At 54.4% G+C, this 22,042-nt stretch overlaps 2 protein-coding genes across 4 annotated transcripts in view; one reads left to right on the forward strand and one right to left on the reverse strand.

Annotated features, from left to right (window-relative positions):
* The window catches only part of GRIP2 (glutamate receptor interacting protein 2), a 44,906-nt gene extending 32,291 nt beyond the window's left edge, over positions 1 to 12,615 (forward strand). Inside the window, exons 18-24 of the mRNA XM_037051277.1 lie at positions 1,122 to 1,261; positions 1,898 to 2,077; positions 3,096 to 3,267; positions 4,905 to 5,010; positions 7,996 to 8,139; positions 9,089 to 9,235; positions 10,412 to 12,615. Of these exons, the coding sequence (XP_036907172.1) occupies positions 1,122 to 1,261; positions 1,898 to 2,077; positions 3,096 to 3,267; positions 4,905 to 5,010; positions 7,996 to 8,139; positions 9,089 to 9,235; positions 10,412 to 10,570 (1,048 nt within the window). The 3' untranslated portion in view covers positions 10,571 to 12,615. The remainder of the gene's footprint in view (positions 1 to 1,121; positions 1,262 to 1,897; positions 2,078 to 3,095; positions 3,268 to 4,904; positions 5,011 to 7,995; positions 8,140 to 9,088; positions 9,236 to 10,411) is intronic.
* Positions 12,616 to 15,395: 2,780 nt separating this feature from the next.
* The window catches only part of SLC6A6 (solute carrier family 6 member 6), a 78,402-nt gene continuing 71,755 nt past the window's right edge, over positions 15,396 to 22,042 (reverse strand). For all 3 annotated transcript variants that reach the window (XM_037051295.1, XM_037051287.1, XM_037051300.1), the window contains 2 exons: positions 21,764 to 21,934; positions 15,396 to 19,470 (listed from right to left, as the gene is read on the reverse strand). In XM_037051295.1, coding sequence (XP_036907190.1) covers positions 19,330 to 19,470; positions 21,764 to 21,934 — 312 coding nt within the window. In that variant the 3' untranslated portion in view covers positions 15,396 to 19,329. The remainder of the gene's footprint in view (positions 19,471 to 21,763; positions 21,935 to 22,042) is intronic.

The raw sequence follows: 22,042 nt of genomic DNA on the forward strand, positions 1-22,042 counted from the left end.
TTTTATCAGGCTGGTCTAGCTTGGCCATCTCACTGCAATATAATACAAGCCATCCATTTGTTTATAAACTTTCTAGTAGCCACATTAGAGAAGTAAAAAGAAACAATTACAGTAAATCTTAAATATTCCAACATGTAATCAACATAAACATTAACAAAGTATTTTACATCCTTTTCTTCATACTACGTCTTCAGAACCTGGTGTGTATTTTACACTTTCAGTGCATCTCAGTTCAGGCCAGCAAATTTCAGGGGCCCCATAGCGGCTGGAGGCCCAGCTCAGACCCCCCCACACACCTACCATTCCCTTACTCACTCACTCCCCCAGTCCCCAGAGGGCTTGCTGGGCGAAGCTGGAGACAAGTAGATGAGGGAGTCTCGACCCTCTGGGAGCGCCTACCTGGGTGCATCATCACATTTAGGTTCCCCACCCCAATCCTCAGCCTCTCTCTTCTCTACCTGGGTCAAGTGCATTCTCAGCAGACGCTGCAACTTCTGTCCCCACCCTCAGTCCTGGCTGCTCTTCCGAATCACCTCCCCTAGCCCCAGCCCCATAGATTTAGTAGTTCAGGGGTGGGCCCAGGCATCTGCATTATTTAAAAGAGTTCGTCAGGTAATCTAATAGTATCTAGGTAGAAAACCACTGGGCCATGAGGATTATGCTCATTCTCGGGGGTGGGGGGGCAGTGGGGGACCTGAGGCCCAGGGAGAGGAACAGCTGCCTGTGTATTTCTGCTAGATGGAAATCTGAATCCATTCTACTCATCCATCCTTCAATAATAATTCGATAAAATAAGTATTATCACCCCCACTGTACAGATGAAGCCACTGAGGGAAGTTAGGAAAGTAGCCCACGATCATGTAGTTAAAATTTGGCTGCTAGTTTGTGGTTGACTCATGCTTGATACTGGCTCCTGAACCTAACTTTAGAGTTAGACAGAATAATCCCCTCCCAGATTCTAGACTTTATACCTCTGTTGATGCCACTGAAGGTCACACTTGCTTTTCTTATGGCAGCTGGGTTTAACTGAGGTCACCCAGACTACTGCCTTGGGGTTCCTGGTTTCCCCGAGAAGGCCTGAATGTCTAACACCCATCCCCTGCCCTGTGCCTCCTCCCCAGGACTGGTGCCATCCACGTCGGGGACCGTATCTTGGCCATCAACAATGTTAGCCTCAAGGGCCGGCCACTGAGTGAGGCCATCCACCTCCTGCAGGTGGCTGGTGAGACTGTCACGCTGAAGATCAAGAAGCAACTAGACCGTGAGCCTCACCTTACACCCTTGGGCCGTTTGGCCCATTTCGGAAGGGAGGTCTCTCTGTGCCTCTGTGCCAGGCATGGTGCCCCACCTCACAGAACTCTTGCTGACTGCTGTGGAGGTGGCAGGATGCCTGAGACAGCTGAGCAGACAAGACTCAGAGGGGGCATTGATGGTCCCAAGGTCACGCAGCTGGCATGGGGCAGAGGCTGGTTCTGAACCCTCTTCTTCACCACCTTCTGCCTCTTCAGACTGCTTGTTGCGCCTTGTGGCCATAGCTTGTGCATTCCTCAGCTTCCCCTGAATTTGTCCCCCGTGCCTTTGTAGGGAGGCCACCATGTACAATGGAAGGAACCTGAGCTGTGGGGTCTTCCTTTTAATCTGGGCTACACTGTTGCTCAACATGTGGCCATGGATGTGTTGTTCAGCTTCCTCACACCCCAGAGCTCCCATCTGTGAAATGGGTTTGTCTATTCACCTGGCACCTCCCATGTGTCAGACTGCCCAGCAGCAGGCTCGGGGCCCTCAGCACCTGTGAATTCCCAAACCAGACTCAAGTGGGGAAACAGGCTTGCTAAGCATCTGTGCACCTCTAAGGTCAGAGGCCAGTGGCAGTGACACCTCCCCCTTTTCCTCCCAGGCCCGTTCCAGCCCCACAAGTCCGGCAGCTTCAGCGAGCCCAGTGACGTGGATGAGGACCCACCAGAGGCGCTCAAAGGAGGACTGCTGGCAGCCCGGTTCTCACCCGCTGTGCCCAGTGTGGACAGCGCCGTGGAGTCCTGGGATGGCTCGGCCACAGAGAGCGGCTTTGGGGGCCCAGGTAACAGCTCAGAGCCCTGGGACAAACAACACCCTCTCCCTGGGTCTCTGCTGCCACCTGGCCTTTGGGGGCTGTTTCCTCTACCTGGCCCTCCTCCCGCCTTCTCTCCCAGCTCCATCTTTTAGAGACGCTTTCCCTGAAGGCAGACCTGGTGGGCTCATTAGCCATTCTCAGGGAGCCTCACTCCACAGAGCACAGACCAGGGGTATTCACACCCTCTGAACAGCATCCACAGCATCCCTCCCTGAGGCTAGAGGCCACGCTCATCCTGCTGCTGTCTCTTGCACCCTAGCCTGATGCCCGGCACACAGCAGGTGCTCAGTCAGTGTGCACTGCATCCCATTGAATACAGGAAGGCAGAAGGCCCCTCCCACCCCATCCTAAAAAAATGCAGCTTGGGGTGGAAACCTCCAGGCTGCCCTCCTAGGACACAAATCCCCCTGTTTGTGTATGTTGAGACCCATGGGTAGCCTCGGGAGGGGCAGGGGGCATTTGAGCCCGGGTGGCTGGTCTTCTGGTCTCTGTGACCCAGGGCCACAGGGAGTCCCCAAGGCCCCGCTCAGGGAACTAGGGAGTGAGGCCTCTAAGTGACCTTGGGTGGCTCTTGGCCTTGGTCCCCATTCTCTGGGTCAGAGCTCCTCCATCTGCAGCACTTGGTCAGCATGTCCCAGCTCAGCCCCACTCAGGACCTCCAGAGCTCTGAAAGGCGGCAGAGAAGGATGGTAAATACACTGACCCTCCCTCTCAGGCCGGGGTCTGCCCAGACAAGCCCAATGGAGCTGGAATAGGGACCTGGAGCCCAGGCATTAACTCTTCTGCCAGATGATCAGGATTTCCGAGGGGTTGTGGGGTAGGGACCTGGGTGGCAGGAGCCCTCGGGGCACTCTGGGTGGCCATGCTGGCCCCGAGAGGGCACAGACCTATTCAGGATCAGCCAGCATGGCTAGAAATGGGTCCGTAAGGAGGGTGAGCTAAGGGCACAGGGATGATGCAGACATCCCCTGTCTCCACCTGCCAGGTCCCTACACTCCACAGACAACAGCCCGGAGCATAAACCCACAGGAGTGGCAGCCCAGCCGGCGGAGAAGCAGCCCCCCACCCACTGAGCCCCGAAGGACGAGCTATACCCCAGCCCCTGCAGACAAGAGCTTCCCCGAGGAGGAGGAGGAGGATTGGGAGCCGCCATCTAGGTCTGTGGTGGGAACGCTGTGTGGGAGAGACAGTCATGGACTCTTCGTTAGGATGGGTGAGGGTAGCCAGTCCCTGAGCCAAAGCAGTGGTATTGATGGAGGAGCATTGCCTGGACCCCCACCTGGGAGAGGAGAGACACCTCAAACAGACTACCTCAGCCAGGCGGAGAAGCTGGAAAGCACGCAGGTGGCGGCTTGGCAGGGGCAGCGGCACAGGGGTGGGGAGCAGCCTCATTTGCCCCTCCCAAGCCTGGAAGTCCCCTGTTCTCCAGAGCAGCAGCAGGCTCAGAACTCCAACCCCAGCCTCCTGACTTAGCCCAAATGGCTTGGCCGCCCCCTGCAAGGGCCTTTTGGGTTATGGGCACCAGCCCGGGGCCATGGATATGGTGGTTTTTGTAACATTGGCTTTGAAGAACTCAGCCTGTCTCCCTGAAGGAGCAGGCTCCTGGCCCCCTGCAGGAATGCTGTCCCTCATCTCGTCCTAGCCACCCCCTTCCCATGTCGGTGCTCGGGGTCAGGCAGTTCCTTCTGCCCAGAACACCTTTCCCTCTGCAATCCTGGCCAACGCCCCTGCTCATCCCTCAAAACCCAGCTGGAGTCCCCCTGCCTCGGGAATGCTTCCCTGACTTTCTCAGGCAGATGACATTCCTTCCTCCCTCCGCTGTCCTCACAGCTACTAGGCTGAGCCTCCTAGGGCACTGGCCGCTCTGTGTCTCCCTGGGTAGTGGCCTGGCTCTGCTGTGTCTCTGTGTGGCACCCCGGTTCAGTGCGTGTCACCCAGTCCACACTTTGTGATCGGTTCCTCGGCTCCCTGAGAACAAGGGCCACCCTGTATTCACCGCCATAGCCCAACTGTGTACAATTGATTTGAGAGAGAGAATGTCCTTCAGCCTCAGTCCTCTCATCTTAAAATGGGAAGGGAAGGAGGCAACTATGTTTCATCATCGTCTCCCAGGCTCCCTGGAGGGAAGCCTGCGTGCCTTTGGAAAAGAGAAAGCGCTTTGCAAATCATAGCCGATTTTATGAACAGCCAGAACTTCGTAGATGGCAGGTGGCTTTGTGAACTCTGATCCATGAAAGTATGATTTGCCACCTTTCTAATGAGACTCGATTTCAGAGCAGATAATGGGCTCATACCACCTGTGATGGAAGTTACGGGGCGGTCTCCACCCCTCCCCCAGCCCAAATGCTCCATCCTCTCCATCCGTCCGTGTCCTTGCTGGCTCCAGCTCTGTCCCTGTCACTGTCCTAGGATGCCACATGTCTGGGTGGGTCCAGAAGCTGTCCTCTGGGGCTACACCATGGATCTCCTCTTTGTCTGTCTGTCCGTCCCTCTGTCTCTCTTCCCAGGCATCCTGTGTCACCGCTCTCCACCCCGCCTCATCTGCCCCTGTTCTAACTGACCACCGGCAGTCTTGGTTGCCCCTAACTGCGTCTTCCCCCCATTTCGTGTCACCCACCACTGCCCCAGGGCCCCAGCATGGCCACTGAGGATGCCCGCCTGCCCGTCCGCCTGCCCACCCTCTGGCCCCTGGAGCCCAACGCTGATGGCCATTTAGAAGACTCCTCAGGTCCCAGCCTGCCTACCCACCCACCCGCCCACCAGGAGTTGACGCTCTCTGGTTCCTACGTTACAGCCCAGCCCCTGGCCCTGCCCAGAAGGAAGGCTTCTGGCGTGTGTTTGGGGAAGCCCTTGAAGACCTGGAGTCGTGTGGTCAGTCAGAGCTGCTGAGGGAACTGGAGGTAGGGCCACCTGCCCTGCAGGCCCATGTAGGGCCACTTGCATCCGGTCACACTGGTGTGTGTGCCCATGGGAAGCCAGCATGTCAATGGGTTTGTGCACACATGTAACCCGTAGGTGCACTCACCCAGTACCCTCTGTGTAAAAATGCCTTCAAACATGTGCAGACTGTGCATGAATATGTACGCAAGTGTGACTGAAAGCACTGTGGGTCAGCACATCGGGTGTGTGCACATGTGAGCATCTCTGGCATCATCGTGTGCATTGGGACTGTGTATGTATGTGTGCATGTGAGCACGCTCATGCACGCACAAATGCTGAGTGTCTCTTAAGATCACGTGTGTCAAGTATGCACATCTGGGTGCGTAGGGGCAGTTTTGGTGTGTGCGTGTGCATGCGCCATATGTGGGCATGGTTGTGGGCGTGCCCTGGGGAAGAGTGTGGATGTCGACGTCATTGACAACACAGGAGACGAGGAGCCAGAGGAGCTCAGAGGCGAATGCAGCCTCGTGCGAGGTCAGCAGTGCCCGCGATGGACCTGCTGCCCAGGAGGATCTAGGGCGGATCGGACTGGGTCGCCTCAGAGCCTCCTTCGTACTCTGAAAGCAATCATTAAAATTTCTGCTGTGCTTTCACATTCTGTCTGTGCCATGTTCTAGTTGCTTTCCTAATGTCTTCCAATTCACCAATTCTCTCCTTGACTGTATTTAGGCTAGGGTTGCACCCATTACCTAAATACTGTATTTTAACTTCCACATTTTTTACTTCTGTAATTTCTCATTATTTTTCAACTTTTCACAGTCTTTTTTCTTAATGTCTCGTTTTCTTATTTTTCTGCACATTTTAAGCAGACTTATTTCTTTAGACATCTTTTTTTCCTAGTTTCTTGGGTGCAAACTTATTCGCCTGTTGCATCTGTGAGCAGGCGGACTTTGTATTGCATCATTGTGTTTCTTTCAGCAGTGAGTGCTCCTGTAGGCGGGATGTTGTTGAAGCATCTCTGAGGCAGAATCTCACAGGTCTTTGCTGGGGTTTTTGATCTCCATCAGTTCCAAGCCAGTTTTCCATGTTACTTTCTCGGCTCAGGGTTTCTATTTATGGAAGTCAGATTCAGACAGTGGTCGCGTGGAGGTTCCCGGCTTCCCACAAATGGTTCGCCGGCCAGGAGCAGTCCTGGAGGTTCCTCTCTGACCCCGTGCACTGGCAGGTAGACATCTCCAGTCCCCATCCAACATGGGGTGTCCCTCCACTAGCTCCCTGCTTTTCCCTGAGCTGGTACCCCAGCTCCTAACATGCATGTCTGCTTCCACAGGCCAAATGGTTCTACTCCTGCTTATGCCTGTCTCTACATTTTTCTTTCTTGCTTTGAAAGTGTTTATTTTTATTATTGATTTTAGAAATAGAAAAACACCAACTTTTGTTGTTGTTGTTCCACTTATTTATGTGTTCGTTTGTTGATTCTTACGTGTTCCCTGACGGGGGACCGAACCTGCAACCTTGGTGAATCAGGATGATGATCTAAGCAACTGAGCTACCTGGTCAGGGCTGAAAGTGTTTATTTTTAAATTTTTAATTTACCACAAGAGTTGGAGGGAGATGTGAGTTTCTGTTTCAGCTCAGTCTGCATCTTCATGGGAAGTTCTAAAATCCTATAATGCTAGGGGTCCAAGAGCCTATGATATCCTGGTTTCATTTTGTAATGATTCTATGACCCCAGGATTCTGAGCCCCTTGTCTTTCCCTTAGGGGATCTCTGAACGGCCAAAACCCCCAGCCCCAATGTGAGACAGAGCCTTGCATTAATAGTGGAAACTCAGGTAATGTGATGGGCGGGAGAAGTTTCTAGGCTGGGGAGATACCTCTGTGCCTAGAAAGTTGTGTAACACCACATCTAAGGAGTACATCCCCCCATCCCACCAGCCCCGAATGCACCCCTACTCCCACTTACAGATTTCCTGGGCTGAATGTGACTAAGTTTCCCTCAGGGCCACAGATGGGCTGCTCTCAGCTCGGAGCGTGGCACTGAAGACTCCTCAGGATGTTCCCTGAGCGCACCTTCTGACACGTGTTCTAACTCCACTCCTTCTGTCTTTCTCCACTGCCACAGTCCCTGTCTAGACCCTAGCTGTCTTTCATTTGGGCCACTACAGGGTCCCTAACAGGTCTCCCTCCTGGCTTCCATGCCCACCTCCTAGTCCAGTCTCCACCCAGAACCTGGAAGATGCTACTAAATCCACAAATCTGATGTTGCCCCGCTACCCCCTGCATAAATTCTTTGGAGTTTCCCAGTGCTCTCGGGATACAGTTAACGTTTCTCATTGGAGTCCACAGGACGGGCAGGATCAAGCCCTTGCCTGCCAGCCTCATTCCATGCACCCACCCCCAGCCTTCTTCGGGATCCCCCACCACAGGGGCTTTGCACGTGCTGTTGCCTCTGCCTCCAACCCCTCTTCTAGCTCATCTTTTAGATCTCAGCTCAGGAAGCTTCCCTGAGCCCTCATCCTCCCATGTATTGTCCTAGGCCCTCACCTCCCATGTACTTGCCTCTGTGACTTTCACTGCCTTGTGTGATTTTATCTTATGTGTTTTTGCACTTAACAAAGTAGCAAAGTGGTTAAGATCCTCGACTTTGGAGCCAGACTCTGAGTTCAAATCTTAATCTCTCTGAGCCTCTGTTTCCTCATCTGTAAAATGAAAAAACAAAAAACAAAACGGTATTTGCTGGCCTTGTAATAACACACAGAATAAAATGAGTTCTATGCGTAAAATACCTAGAACTGAGCCCAACCCAGAGTTAGTGCCAACTGAGGGTCAGGGGATGATTCTTCTGATTGCTAGTGTGACCTGTCGATCCTGCGAGCCCCAGGAGGCCAGCAATGCACCTGGGCTCCCCCCCAACTCAGACCTGGAAGGCTGGCACATGGTAGATGTCCAAAGCAGCCAACTGAAACAGAGTGACCATCCGAGTGACAGGTTGTGTCCTCGCAGGCATCCATCATGACAGGCACTGTGCAGAGCGTGGCTCTCGAGGGCAGGCCTGGCCAGCGGCCCTGGAGGAGGGGCCAGGAGGGACGAGCTTCCCCGGAGGAGATGCGGGAGCTGCTGCTGCCGACACCCTTGGAGATGCACAAGGTGGGTGCTGGGGTGGGCGCAGGAGGCCTGGGCGAGTGTCCTGGTGCCATAGGGACTCGCCCCGGGCTCCAGATGGGCCCTTGTTCCTGCCCACCAGGAAAGGGGGATTTTGTGCTGGCTTCCCCAAACTTCCACCACAGGCACAGGTACACACACCCCTGTGTGACACGCTGAACTCTTACTAATATTTTTAAGTAGACTCACTTTTTCCCAACTTAAGTTATTGTGTGTGTGTATACATATAAAATATAAAGGCTTCTATATATTATGTGTGTAGACACGTGTATATATTTACTACTACCTTAAAAAGTCAACATTTTTAAAAGATATTTATTTTTAGAGAGGGGAAGAGAGGAAGAAAAGCATCAATGTGTGGTTGCCTCTCGAATGCCCCCTACTGGGGACCTGACCCGCATCCCAGGCGTGTGCCCTGGCTGGGAGTCAAACCCCTTGCTCACAGGCTGGCACTCAATCCACTGAGTGACACCAGCCAGGGCTTAAAGTCAGCATTTTTTATTGCCACCTGTAGGTTATCATACAGACAAAAAACACATAGGAGAAAAAAACTTTCACCCCAAAGCTCTCAGAAACCCTGAGCCTGAAGCCAACTATGTGACAAAGTGGGAGATGAACAAGTGTCGGGTGGGGGGGGTGAAAATACATGGGCACCCCGCTGAGGCCTTCTCCTGGGAGGACCGAAAAGGCGCAGCCTTCCTCGGAGGCCCTGCTGTGACTGAGCGCTGTGAGCTGGGGGTGGGGCCCGCTGCAGTGCAGAAGGGGAGGGAGCGAGTGGCATGGGCTGCGCAGGCAATGAAGTGTGGGGTACAGCTGGGCAAGGGGCTGGGGTGGGTCCCAGGGGCACTGAATGCCAGACCAAGGGATTCAGCCCCTGTGGGAAGCTGGTGACAACACTCAGCACTCTAGAGACCTTCTCTGCCTCTGCTCCCAGGTGACCCTGCACAAGGACCCTGTGAGGAACGACTTTGGTTTCAGCGTCTCGGATGGCCTCCTGGAGAAGGGTGTTTATGTCCACACTGTGCGTCCTGACGGGCCTGCGCAGCGTGGGGGCCTCCAGCCCTTCGACAGGGTCCTCCAGGTAATGCTGTGGCAGGGGCACCTCAGGCAGGGTGCTCTCTTCGAGCCCCAGGGTAGGAGAGACCCCCACTCCCATCCTGACTGAGTGGCCTTGGGTGGTGTACCTCCCTTCCCTGAGCCCAGCTTCTCCATCTGTGAGGAGGGAAGGACAACACCAGCTGTATTAGTTCAGGCCCAATGTTGTAGTAACAACCCCCAAGTCTTGGCAGCTTAACACACATGAACAGTCACTGTGTTTTCCAGACCATAAGACATACCTAGGTTTTAAAGGAGGAAAATAGGAAAAAAATTTGAAGCAAAAAATGTGGTAAAATATTTAATAACATAAATAACATAATATTTCACCAATATAAATGTAAACAGAACCCAACAGCAGCATTAACAACCATTATTCCTCCCAAATTGGGGGGGAGGGGAACGTGTCTTATAGTCTGAAAAATACATTGTTTATTGCTTGCATGTGTCCACCTGGGCTGATGGAGGCTCCACCCCCTGTCATTGCCTCAGACTCTACAGCAGAGGAAACCAGGCTGGAAAATTGCGTATAGTTTTCTTCTGCCTTCACCCATCACTCCCCTACATGGGCTATTGGCCAGATAAGTCATGTGACCTCACCAACTGCAAGGGAGGCTGGGAAATGTGGGTGAGCAGATGGACAGTTATGGGCGTCCTGGCCCAAACACCTGCCCCAGCTACTTTTGTTCCCTTGGGGTGATTTCTGCCATATTTGTGCTAAATTTACTGAATATATGTTTTCTCTAAATTGATGATGTTTTTTCAACTTAAATTTATTTTTAAAAGAATTTTTTCTCTCAATCAGGAATGAAAACCCAACACTGCTTGAAATAGAAAGCCAACATAAAATACAAATAAAATAGAAAAAGGGCCTGGTCACACAATCCTAGGCAGGGGCCTGAGCACGTGTGCGCCCTCTAACGTTAGAAAGGGAGAAAAGCAGGCGTCGGGGTATGAAGGATGTGCCGGCACCTCCCAGTACTTGCTGTTCCATTAAACCCCTAGAAGGACTGAAAGAGTTAAATGCAGAATGACTTCCTCTGTGTGCATGTTCCAGATGTGCCCTGTGTCTGGTTGGGGCCGGGCCCACGTTTAGGAAATGCCACGACTCCCACCCCTCAGCCCCACTGCACGCGCTGACGCCAGGCTGTGTGCCCTGCAGGTCAACCACGTGCGCACGCGGGACTTCGACTGCTGCCTGGCGGTGCCGCTCCTGGCTGAGTCGGGTGACGTGCTGGAGCTGGTTGTCAGCCGCAACCCACTGGCACAGAGCAGCCGGACTCCACGGGCGCCAGGCCCCAGCAGCCCCCGGATGCTCTGAGGTCGGCCTGGTCCAGGCACCCAGAGGGCCACTCTGTAAGATCCTGGCCTCCAGACCGGTAGCTGGCCTGGAGACATGGCCACCCACTAGTCCATCTGTCCATCTGGCCGGCTCCAAGTTGTGGATGGGACCTTGTCTCTGTTCTCTGGTTCTGTGAACTGGGGTGCCAGGCAGTGAGGCCCCTGCCCCAGGTGGAGAGGCATCGAGGTCTTTTCCATTATGGGTCTCCAAGATGGCGAAAGGTGCTCAGCCCAATAGAGACAAGCTGATCAGCTTGAAGAGGTCTGGAGGTGGCTACAAGTTCCTACAGTACTCCTCCTCAGAGGAGTACCTGGGGTGGGGAAAGCACAGCTCAGTGTAGGAAGCACTTACTTGCTTGCAGCAAAGCTGTGGAACTAGAATGAACTACAACAGAGGAGTGAGCTCCCTGTCACGGGAGGTGAGCAAGCGGGAGCTGGATATCCCAGTGGGGTAGTAGAGGCATCCACAGGTGTGAGGCATCCTGGTGATGCATCCGCAGGTGCTCAGAGGGTTAGTTTCCTGATGAGGGGCATTCAGGGAGAGGCTGGGGGGTCACCTCAGCTGGAGAGCTGTTAGCCAGGAAGGATGCTGCTTGGGGTAGGAGCCCACCTCCTCCAGAATTCTGGTGTTTGGGGCTTGCTGATTCTCCAGTTCTGATGTCCCCTCTTAGAAGGTTCTGAGCTGCAGCCTCTGGAATCTGGGAAGTGCCAGCCCTTTGATGTGAAAGTCACTGATTGTTTCATTCATGGCATCTCTGGTCTGTAGCTTCTGCAATGTAAGGCTGCTGTCCTGGACCCACCAGGCAGCCATGTCAGGCTTTGGGCTCTTAGCCCCTCCTGCTTCTTTCGAAGGCTGTGTGGCTGCTGACCCATCTGCTCACACCCCTGTGAGCCCAGGCCCCTCCAGGAGGAGGGAGTCATTTGGGAACAAAATTAGGGCTCCGTTCACCCTCCATTCAGTGAAGATGGGAAGCCATGGAAATAAAAGGTCCTGCTTGGTGGAGCAGGAGAATGAGGGATAAGCACAGAGATGGAGAGAGAGACAGACGGGAGAGAGACCAGCGGAGAGATGGGCCGTTTTCTCTCCCACCCAGTGGTGACAGTGTCCAAGGTGGTCATTCGAGGAAGTTTCTTCCCAGTAGCAATCTGGAAGCACCAGCATCTTTTAAAATCCTTTTCCTCATTTTTCACAGACCAGAAACGCTTGATTTTAAGACGGGCACGGGCCGCCCCCTGGTGGCCCAGTGTGTGGCCCCTGGAATGGAGGTGGGCAGGCAGTATGCAGCCAGGCCTGGGGCTTGGCTTTGCCCCACCCAGCTCTTAATGGGGGTCTCAGGAAAACAGGGCGCCCACTCCCAGCTGCACCCACCTCCACCTCTGTCCCCTGAAAATGTTCTTCCACCCTACGGGACCAGATGGGGAATCAAGAGGCCTGTTAATTGCCCTCTGAGCCTCTGCTTGGGTCTGGGTGACCCCCTCTTAGTCTGGTGCACCTTCTGGACAATCAAGGGGTGGACAGTGTCTGAGCAGGTAGGAGTCTTCCTGTCCGCTGTGGCCCCCTTGGCACCCTGCCCACACTCTCCCTAAGGACCTGAGTCCCATCTCCTCACCCCTCCCATTCCCCGTCCCCTGCCCCGTGCACCCTCCCTGAAGAGCCCTTTGTGCCCTGAATGGACTGCCTAGTGCCTCTGCTACCTGGATCCTGTGCGCTCGCATCCATGCCCCAGTGACAGGGCCCTGCCCACCCATTACAGGGGCACCAAGCAAATGCCAAGAACCCTCAGATTGGGGTGGGGGGTGGGGTACAATGGAGACATGGCCACTTGCAGCCTCATCAGTGTGACCTTAGGAAAGTGGCCCAGCCTCTCTGGGCCTCTGTCATTTGACAGAGCTGAACAGAGCATTCTCCCAGGGCCTCTTGGGTTGGGAAGGCTGTGTTGACTGCCGGCGAGGGAAGATGCAACCGAACCCTGACCAACACTCCCTTCCCTCCTCGGGCTGAAGCCTCTGCCACCCCCCTCCCCCCACCCACAGATGCAACGAGGCCCGGAGGCCTGGCAGGCAGACCTCCTCACTGTGGCCGGCCTTCTCATATGCAATATTTCTTCTGGCTTCTCATGGGATCGTTCGTCCCAGACCTGACGTTTCCCGACACCTGTCCCTGGCGAGCGTCCTGCCTGCCTATGCATTTTGGTACAGCCCTTGCAACGTGCCCCTTCCACCCTGAAAAGCTGTATTTTTCTCTGGCTGAGATGAGAGCATATTCCTTGTATTTTTCTACATGGGGTTTCTTAGGGCTCTCGGGAAGCACCGCAAGCCAAGGGGCGGCCTGCAGAGGCCACTGGGGGCCGGCTGGGGCCTCGTGCAAACCTGTCTGTCCCTTGGGGGTCCGCAGTGACTTGGAAGTTGGGGGGTGGGATGCTGTTGGGTTGATTTGGATTTTTTTAATAAAATTATTTAAATGTACCTAGAGTTGGGTGTTTACCTTTTTTTTTTAATCAAAGGCTGGCAAGAGTCAGCTTCTGTTTGGATCTTGTAACATTTCACCTGCTTTTGCAGGATTAATCTCACCGATTAATCCACTAATTCATTTATTCAAAAAGTTTGCTGAGTACTATGCATCATTCTAGCCCTTGGGAAACCACCAGGAACAAGACAGATGAGGTCCTGTCTGCATGGAATTATCTTCTAGGGGAAGACAGACTATTGACAAGTGAAAAAAAATCATAAAGAATTCTTTCAGGAGGAATAGAGAGCAATGAAAAAAAAAACCAAGACAGTAATGGGGTTAGTGACTGGGTCAGGGAGGGCTTTGCTTTTATGCCAAGACCTGAAGGACAAGAGTCAGCCCTGGGGACACATGGAGGAAGCTGTCCCTAGCGGGGATAACAGCAAGTGCAAATGCTCTGAGCTGGGAATGAACCTGGTGAGTGCAAGGAAGAGAAAGGAGGCACGCACAAGGGTGGTGTTAGAGACTAGACCGAAGCCCGTGGAGCATGAAGGCCTGGGTAGGAACTACGGATTTTATTCTCTGAGCAGTGGGAAGCCACTGAGGCAGCTGAGTGGCAGGCCGGCAGCCTGGGTAGGGAAGGGGCCAAGAGGGCAGCCTGGGGGTGGTGGCCTGGGCCCCACCAGGGGGCCACAGCTCTGTGTGGACAGAGGAAGAGCTTCTTCCAATCAGCTACGCCAGAGGGAGTAAGCTCCCCATCTCAGGAGGGATGTAAGCAGGAGCTATACCACACGGATTGCGTTTCTGTGGGCGGGCTAAGAAAACCAGGGGAAACTGGGGACTGCGGTGTTGCACAGGACACTGCTGGTCTTCTGAGAGGCAGCACTGGTTCTTCGGCCTGCCTGCACACAAGGCAATTTTAAGAGCTTTGTGAGAATTCCCTGGACTCTCCCAACAGCTCTCAGAGGTGGCTCTGCAACCATTTCAACATTACAGATGAGGAAATGAGGCGCAGAGAGGGTGAGTAACTTGTCCAAGCTCACACTGGTAATAGGGATGAGCCTAGGATTTGAACACAAGCCTCGTGGCCAAAACATTCAGAAAGGGAGGAAGGTGGGTGGAGACCAACAGAAACAAAGATAGCCAGAAAAAAAGAGGGAGGGAGGTTTTATTCTAACACTGTCCATAAAAAATGAAATACTGAGACTTTGGGAAATTGAGGAGAGGACCCAGCAGGCTCCCCTGACCTTGCCCACTCCTGAAGGGTGATGGGGCAGTGGGCGGGAAGGCTGCCCGGACACCAACCCTCGCCTGGCCTGCTTCCCCATCTAGAACAGTGTACTGGGCTTATGATCCCCAAGGCTGAGGACATCTGTGCCAACCGCTGACCTTGAGGGTGTCCTCCTCTCTGAGGGCCCCATGTGCATACCTCTAGGACTTGCCACTTACCCATCATCCAGCAGCAGCCCCGCCCCTGCCCCTGCCCCACTCTTGGACTTGTCAATCAGAGCCCTGATGGGATGGTATGGGATCAGGCTTCAGTGACTGCACCTGGTGGGAGGGGGGGGGGGGGGCAGGGAGAAGGGCACTGACCTCAGGGTGGTACCCCCTCCCTACACCCCATTCCTAGGCTTACAGCAGGGTCACCCTGTGCTAGGGGAGGAGGAAGCCAGTGCAGGCAAGGGCGAGATGCACAGGCATCACCTCTGGTCATCCCTGAACACCTAAAGGGGGCGGTGGTTTAGTCCAGAGGGGGAAACTGAGGCTCAAGAGACTGTGAGATCTCCCAGCTGCATGGGGCTATCTATGGGTGTCGCAGGTGAGCTTCATTCAGTAGGACCAGTAGAAGCAGCCGGTACAGACCCAGGAGTCAGCGGACCTGGGTGCAGATGGACTTTCACCAACTTGCCGTGTGCCCTTGTGCAAACCTCATCCCACCTGGAAGCTTCCGCCCAGTGTCTCCAGCCTTGGACAATTCCTTTGCGGAGCAGCCTGGGCGGGACAGAAAGCCTCTTATGAACTGGAAAGCACTTGTCAAACATAAGAAAAAACAGCCTCATCAAAATAGAACCCACACGTGTTGGATTTAAAAAGGAAATGTTTATTTTCATGTTATAAGGTGATTACAAACTCCTCTAAAAAAAAAGCAAAGATGAATTTAAAATATTGATATACATATTTATCTACAAAGCAAAAAAAGGAAAGGAAAACCCTGCAAAATACAGGGATTCATATCAGAAACATTTAACACAAAAGCTTATATATTGCAAGACTGAATTACACACCAAGGAGATCTTATTCAAATACAAATGTTCCTCCTCAGATGAGTCTCCCGTTAGTTATTTTTTTACAAAAGTTCAAAATATCTTAAAAATATTTTGAAGTTTAAAAAATGTCCTGATGAGCCAGACATATTTCTGGAAGGAGGCAAGACTCACGTTCTCGGCTTTCTCTTGTGCTAAATTCAGAGTCACAGTTGATAAGGACTTGAAAATTGGATAAAAAAACCCACGGCGCTAACATCTCAGTTTGAAGCCAAATGTGTCACAAGATGCTCCACCCCTGGGGACCTTGTAGGAAGGGGTCTGTAGTGACGCCCACAGGGGAACAATACAGCAGCCTCCTGTCAAACCAGCTGCCTTCGCAGAGGGAGGGCCCCACATTCCTCTCCAGTTTCAGTGTCTGGGTTTTTGTTTTGTGGCTTTGTGCTTGTTGCATTTTTGCACAGTGGTGATTGCAGCAACCATGTGGACGGCCCAGCTTGGAGTGGCCTGACCTTGGGTCTGAGGGCTGGGTGGGTCCTCCAGCCCCCTAGAAGGGCTTTCTCTGAGTTCTTTCCTGGCCTGTGTCTGAGGTGTGGGAGGGAAGGGAGGCACCTGCCTTTAGGACCAGCTGCCCAGAGCATTTCCCCACCCAGAGGGGCAGCAGGGTTGAGATGTCGGCTGGGCCACTGGCCGTTGTATGGAGGGACCTAGTGATACAAGAATGCCCTGTGCCCCTTGTGCTTCCCCACTGTCTCTGGAGGTGTGCTGGGGACCTGGGGTGAGAGCAAGGGGCCAGGGGTGCAGACAGGGAGCTGTTACCACCCGGAAATCAGAATCTAAGGCCACTCCCCACTGTCCTATGTGGCCTCAGGCCAAATCCTGCCTTAGGGTTCTGCCTTTTGGACACCGACTGGCTTCTTTGGGCCTCAGTTGCTTCGTGTGCAATGGGAACTTCAATGCCCAGCTCACGAAGGACTGCTGGGTGCAGGGCCAAGGTGGAGGTGAACAGGGGCTGCCTTTCCTTTCGGAGGCTGAATCACAGCTCGGGGACCACTTGGCCCACCAATGGCCAGGGGGTGGCAGGTGCTGCTCACCTCGTTCCCCAACGCTGGGGACGGAGTGTTTCTTTTTTCCTAAAGGCTCCTCCTTGGTCTTTGGGGAGAACACTGGGGAGCCGCACTCACCACTTGCCACACACATGTCAGAGGTCACATGTCAGAGGACACACAGCTAGAACTGACTGCAGACGGTTTGGTTCCACTCCCACTTGCCATGCCAAAGACCTTCCCCTGCTCCAGGCCTCAGTTTCCCCATTTTATGAGGGCGTTAAGTTGTGGGGGTGGGGCCGGAAGCCTCTCCATCACTGACCCTGCAGCTCCACTGCAGGGGCTCACGGGCCCGGGCCCAGCTCACGCAGCACCTGCCTGGTGAGATTTGTCCTGGGGCCCGTCCCTATTTCTGCGTCCTAAACACATTCTCCAAACACCTCCCTCACGTCCCTTCCAGGTCTGGCTGGCTGGACTATGTGTGGGCATCAGAATTTCTGACCCATCCCGGCAGAGAGTGGGCGGAGGACTGCCCCTTCTCTGAGACAGGTGGACCAGAGTCACAAGCGCCAATGACAGTTTCCTTTACATGGAGACATACAGAAGTCGTGCATCATTACACATTGTACTCATAGATCCAAGTTCTGCAGGTACACCAGAGCCAGGGGAGCAGACATGAGGGTTACAGTTGAAGACAGGGACCCAGGAGACTGGTGAGGAATGGGCTTGGGGACAGTGGCTGACCTTCCAAGCAGGCGGGACCTGGGGACTTGGTCTGCACGTGTCTTTGGTCTAGAATTTGGTCTGGGAATCTTACAAGAGGCCTTCCTTGGGCCACTTCCAGAATGTTGCGATTTGCCTGCCGCCCGCTGACCTTTCCCTGGGGGGCTGAGCCCCACAGGGGAGATGTATGTAGCCTAAAGTGACCCCAGATGCCCAGGCAGCCACAGCTTACCGAGCCCCCCTTGCTCCTGCACGTCGCCTGTCCCCAGTCACTGACAGTGGTTAGTGAACTGCATACAGTTCCGTAAGACGGAGGGAAAGGGTCACATTGCTACTCGGTAAAAGTAGGGGAGGGGGAAACAAACAATAAAATCAAATCAGACATAGTGGCAACCATAAATACACAGAAACACAGGAACACGCCAGAACTGTGAACGGCTTGGAATAGGTGTTGTTTGGCAGAGTGTACACTTTGGAAAGAGAGAAATGTGAAAGTTTACCAAAGACAAGACATTCCGAAGGTTCAGAGTTGCCTCTGCCCCTCGGGAGGGGGACCCAAAAGGCTCCTCCCTCTCCCGGATTTGGGGAGGGGGGTTCCAGGTTTCAGAGCCCCTGCTCTGAAAGCCTGAGGTGGACTTCACTCTCCACCCACCTGCCCCACAGGCGGTCACTGCCCTTTGTGACGTTTCGGTTTGGAGTCTGAACTTGGAAGTGACTTTAAATGGCACAGTTTAGGTCCAAATAGGGGCCAGGGTGGAGGTATGTCCACACTCGGGATGTTAAAGGCAGAGTACCTTCGCTTCTGGTTCAGAAAGGACACTGCACTTGGTTGAGCCAGTTCTGGGGTGCCAGCCCCATGAACCCCAGCTTCCTAAAAACACACTCCCTCACTGCCTCCCCTCGGTCCCCACACAGTGCATGTCTGACACCAGCTATCACAGGGGCTGCGAAATGCAGACTTCTGCTGTCCCCCAGGGTCTACAGGGGCGTTGCACTTCTGACTGAGCTACGAGAGGGTTTGGGGAGCGCTTCACTGGGCTCAAATATCCAGTGAACCTCCACAGACACTCCTGGTGCTCCCTGCGTGGAGCCCTCGTGGCCCAGGGCTGGGATCTTCAACAAGAGCTTGTTGGAGTTTCCCAGCCTCTGGGAGATGAGGGTGGAGAGGTGAGGGGGTGGAAAGCACCCCTCCCCAACACCGGGCCCCGAGCCCCAGGGCCCACATCCTTTGGTCCACTCGCTCACCCCTTGTTCCTCACCAAATACATGCTGCTTCCTTCCTACAGGCAGCTTCAAGAGAAGGGGAAAGATCAGAACCTGACGGCACCCCACTGAGATGCGACAGACCCTGCCTGTGGGGACGGGCCCTGAGCCTGAGGGCTCCAGCCGGGCCAGCCTCAGTCTCCACGGGGGCTGCGCCAAGAAGGATGCTGGCTGAGTGTTCTGAACACAGAGCCCCAGCCTCACCACCCAGCACTGACGGCTGGTTCTGACAGCCCCTCTGACTATCCACCACTGACCTCTCAATAAAAGCTGGGGTTTTGTTCCTGGTGCAACGGTTTCTACCACTTAGAACCAGATCTTCGATGCGGGGCCTCCCCTGTCAGGGTTAAGTCAGTGCCTTTGTTTGAGGGGTGGGACCGTTAGTTAGGTGTCTCCCTTCCTCCAGGCCACAGCAAGTGTAACCAGGCGTCTCCTCGTAGCCCCCTTTCTCCAGCCCTGACAGGTGGGCCCGGCTCCCTGCTGGCTGCTTCTACTGGAACCAGGTTGGGGAGGTACTACACCTTTAAAATGGGTCTGCTGTCCCAGGAAAATCCCGCCCTGCGTTTTTTGGGGCAGAACTTTCTGCCAGCCGCATGAGCACCGAAGAATTGCTTTTGAAAATGAGATCTATTGCTGGCAAGATCGATTCAAGTGGTAAAAGTATATGACAATCTCTAAGTGTATATATATATGTAAAAAAAAATACAAAGAAAAATTTACCAGTTCCCATAAAATACATCTAATTCAGTATGAAAGCTCTGCCTTGCCCCGGACCTCGGCCCATGGGGCTTTTTTTTTTTGTACAAAATAGCCCCAAATCAAAACAAAATACACATACACACGACACCACACACGCGTGTGCACACACACACAGTAATATTTTCTGTGACAATTAAAAAAAATCCTAGTGCAAATATAAAGCTCTGTAAACCTGGTCCTATGAGAATCTAATGTTAGTAAACAGCAGGAAAGCGGCCCGCCGCCCGGAGGGCTCTCACATCATGGTCTCCACCACGATGTGCGTGGGCTTCATGAGAGCGCCGTTCACGGTCGAGCGGCAGCTGAAGGGCGTGGCCCCCTCTCGCTCCACGGCCCAGTGATTGGGTTCCCGCGGGGTCAGCAGGTACTTGAGTCTCTGGAGAAGGAAGGGGACAGGAGCAGGCAGCAAGTCAGGCAGTCTGGTTCCTTTTCACTGCGACTATCTACCCGTCTGAGCCGGTGCACGGTCTCGCCTTTCGCAAACCACTCCCCTTGGGAACTCCCACTTCAACCACTGGCGAATACAGAAGTTGAACCAAGGTGCTCTAGGGTCCCTTTGTCCTCGCAGCTGGCGGCCCACTTGTGGGGATGAGCCAATGGCAGAGCTGGGCCCCTGCCTCCCTACCGCCTCTGTCCAGTGTCCACTCAGGAATTTATTTAGACAGAAGTCATGAAGTTCTCTATCTAGGTATTCAGTTTCAGTATATCAGAAATGTTCAGAGCTGCTTATTAAAAGCTATCATATTTCATTTAAAAATCCAGATTTCCATCTTCTCTTTTAAAATTGTAAGATCTGGCCACGGCGGGCCCCGTGGCCCCTTGGTAACTACGGGCCAGACCTGAGCGCATCCCCCCCGGGCCTGCCACCGGGGCTGCCCCCATCTCGGTTGCCTGCCTGGTCCCTGGAGGGCCGGCTGGAGACCCCAGGTAGAGGGCGAGGGGTGGGGTGCCAGCAGGAAGGGCAACCTGCACCCCTCTCATTGCTCCACTGTCTGCACATCTGGACAATGGGGTGTGCACACAGCAGGCGGACCAGAGGCGCACGCCCCCGAACAGCCACCTGGGCGCTGCTTAAAGGTGGGGTAAGATGCCACTGGCCTCCTTCAGGGCAGAGACCCGGGTCTGTAGAACCTGCTCCAAGAGACGTTCATGCTGGGAGGCCACCTGGGCAACTGTGTGGGAGGAGTTCCAGGGGCGACATAGCAGAGACAGGTGGCTGCCTTCGGGGCGGGCGGGGGGGGGGGTGACTAGTAAGATTAAGGAAGGGGTGCAGCTTTGGGGTAGAGTGGCTCCTTACCGCCCCCTCCCTTTCCCCTATACCAAGCGCACTCTGACCAAACCCCTGAACTGGAGCTGGAGCAATGTTTTCAAGTTAAGCTTTGAAGGAACACACAAGTGAGTGACCTGTTGGACGTCCTGGTGTCCAGCCCCAGGGTTGAACTGGGTAATTGCTGTGGGCACTGGCCAATCAGAACGGACATCGAATGGCTTGGCTATGTATCCAATTAACCCTTTAGTTTCTGGATGGTAGGAACAGTCTGGAAACTCCTGGGGAGGGACTGGGTTGTCAGAGGGCATGTGCAGGGGGTGCCCCAAGGGGCCCAGGCTCAGTTTTGAAATATGTTAACAAATGATAGGGCCAGGCAGCATTCTGGCTGAATACTGGGGTCCTCCCCTGCATCCTCTGAGGAAACCCCATGAGCCCAGCACAGCAGCAGCACTCTGGGGCCCGGGCTCAGATGCAGCTCCGTGACTGCCCCCGGCCCAGCCCTGTCTACTTCCTCCGTCCGTCGAGGGAAGGCTGGTGCTTTTCTGCCTGCCCTCGCCTCTCCCCTACCCACACCACCTCCAGGCCATTCCCTGGCCCACAAGGAAACCCACCCAGCCCAAGGGAGAGCCGGGGCCCCAGGACATCCTGGCTCCAGATTTTTAAGAGAATAACAATAAAAAACAGCTTAGAACAAAACAGTGCAATCTTGGAGCCTGCCCAAGCCCAAAGGTTAAGCGAGATTCTAAGAAAAGGATTTCTTGGAAAGAGCCCCGGTTTGGCTGGCCTGGAATCTACAGTATTGTCTGAGGAATTTGTGAGAGGAGGTGGGCAGTGGGGAGGAGGCCTCAGGGGAGGAGACTGGCAGGCACAGAGGCCTGGAAGCTGGAGGCTCTGTCTAGCACAGAGGTGGCTTCTGAGGGTGGGCAACAGACAGGACCACAGATTGGGGAAGGGGCACCAGCAGGGTGGGGTTCATCTGCAGTTTGGCTCCAGGGTAAGGGAAGGCCTCGGGGTGGGGCTCAGGCTTCCTCCCTGGCTCCTGTCTCAGAAACAGCAGCCCCTCTGTTCCCCAGACAGAGCCCTAGATCCTAGCTGGGCCTCCCTCCCCCACCCCCCAGAATGCGTCGCTGCTGCCCCAGTGTTGTCACACCCCCGTGCAACACGTCCCACACCCGTCCATCTCCAGGTCTCTGCCTGGCAGACTCTCCCCTCCTGCTACAGCCCTGCGTTGGCCCCATGAACCTGAACTTGCTCCCATGTTTCCAGGATGCACTCTCCTGCCCATAGTCTCCTGGGGCTGGGAGGGGTGTGGGACTCAGATCACTCAGTAAACTGACAGCCGGCTGGCCTTCGGCCTCCCCCCGACCCCCCGAATCCAGCCTGGGCCCCCGGAGCTCACCACAAGGAACGGCCCTTCTGTGTGGCAGAGGCGGATGACCATAACCAAGGGGACGCACACCATGGAGGACAGGGCCAGGCTCCAGCCCAGCCCGATGGCCCAGGTCGGGTACACATACACTTTGTTGTAGGTCAGGGGCACATACTTGACGAGGGAAAAGATGAAACATCCCTGTGGAGAGATGGGGGCAGTCAGGGGGGTCCTGGGCATTGGGGGTGGGTGGCTTCTGGCGCCAGGGCAGGCCCTACCCAAGGGGCTTTGTCTCCATTCCGCAGCACA

Source organism: Sturnira hondurensis, unplaced genomic scaffold (assembly GCF_014824575.4).
Source record: "Sturnira hondurensis isolate 20B ecotype Veracruz unplaced genomic scaffold, ASM1482457v3 Scaffold0000867, whole genome shotgun sequence".
In the NCBI taxonomy this organism is placed as follows: domain Eukaryota; kingdom Metazoa; phylum Chordata; class Mammalia; order Chiroptera; family Phyllostomidae; genus Sturnira; species Sturnira hondurensis.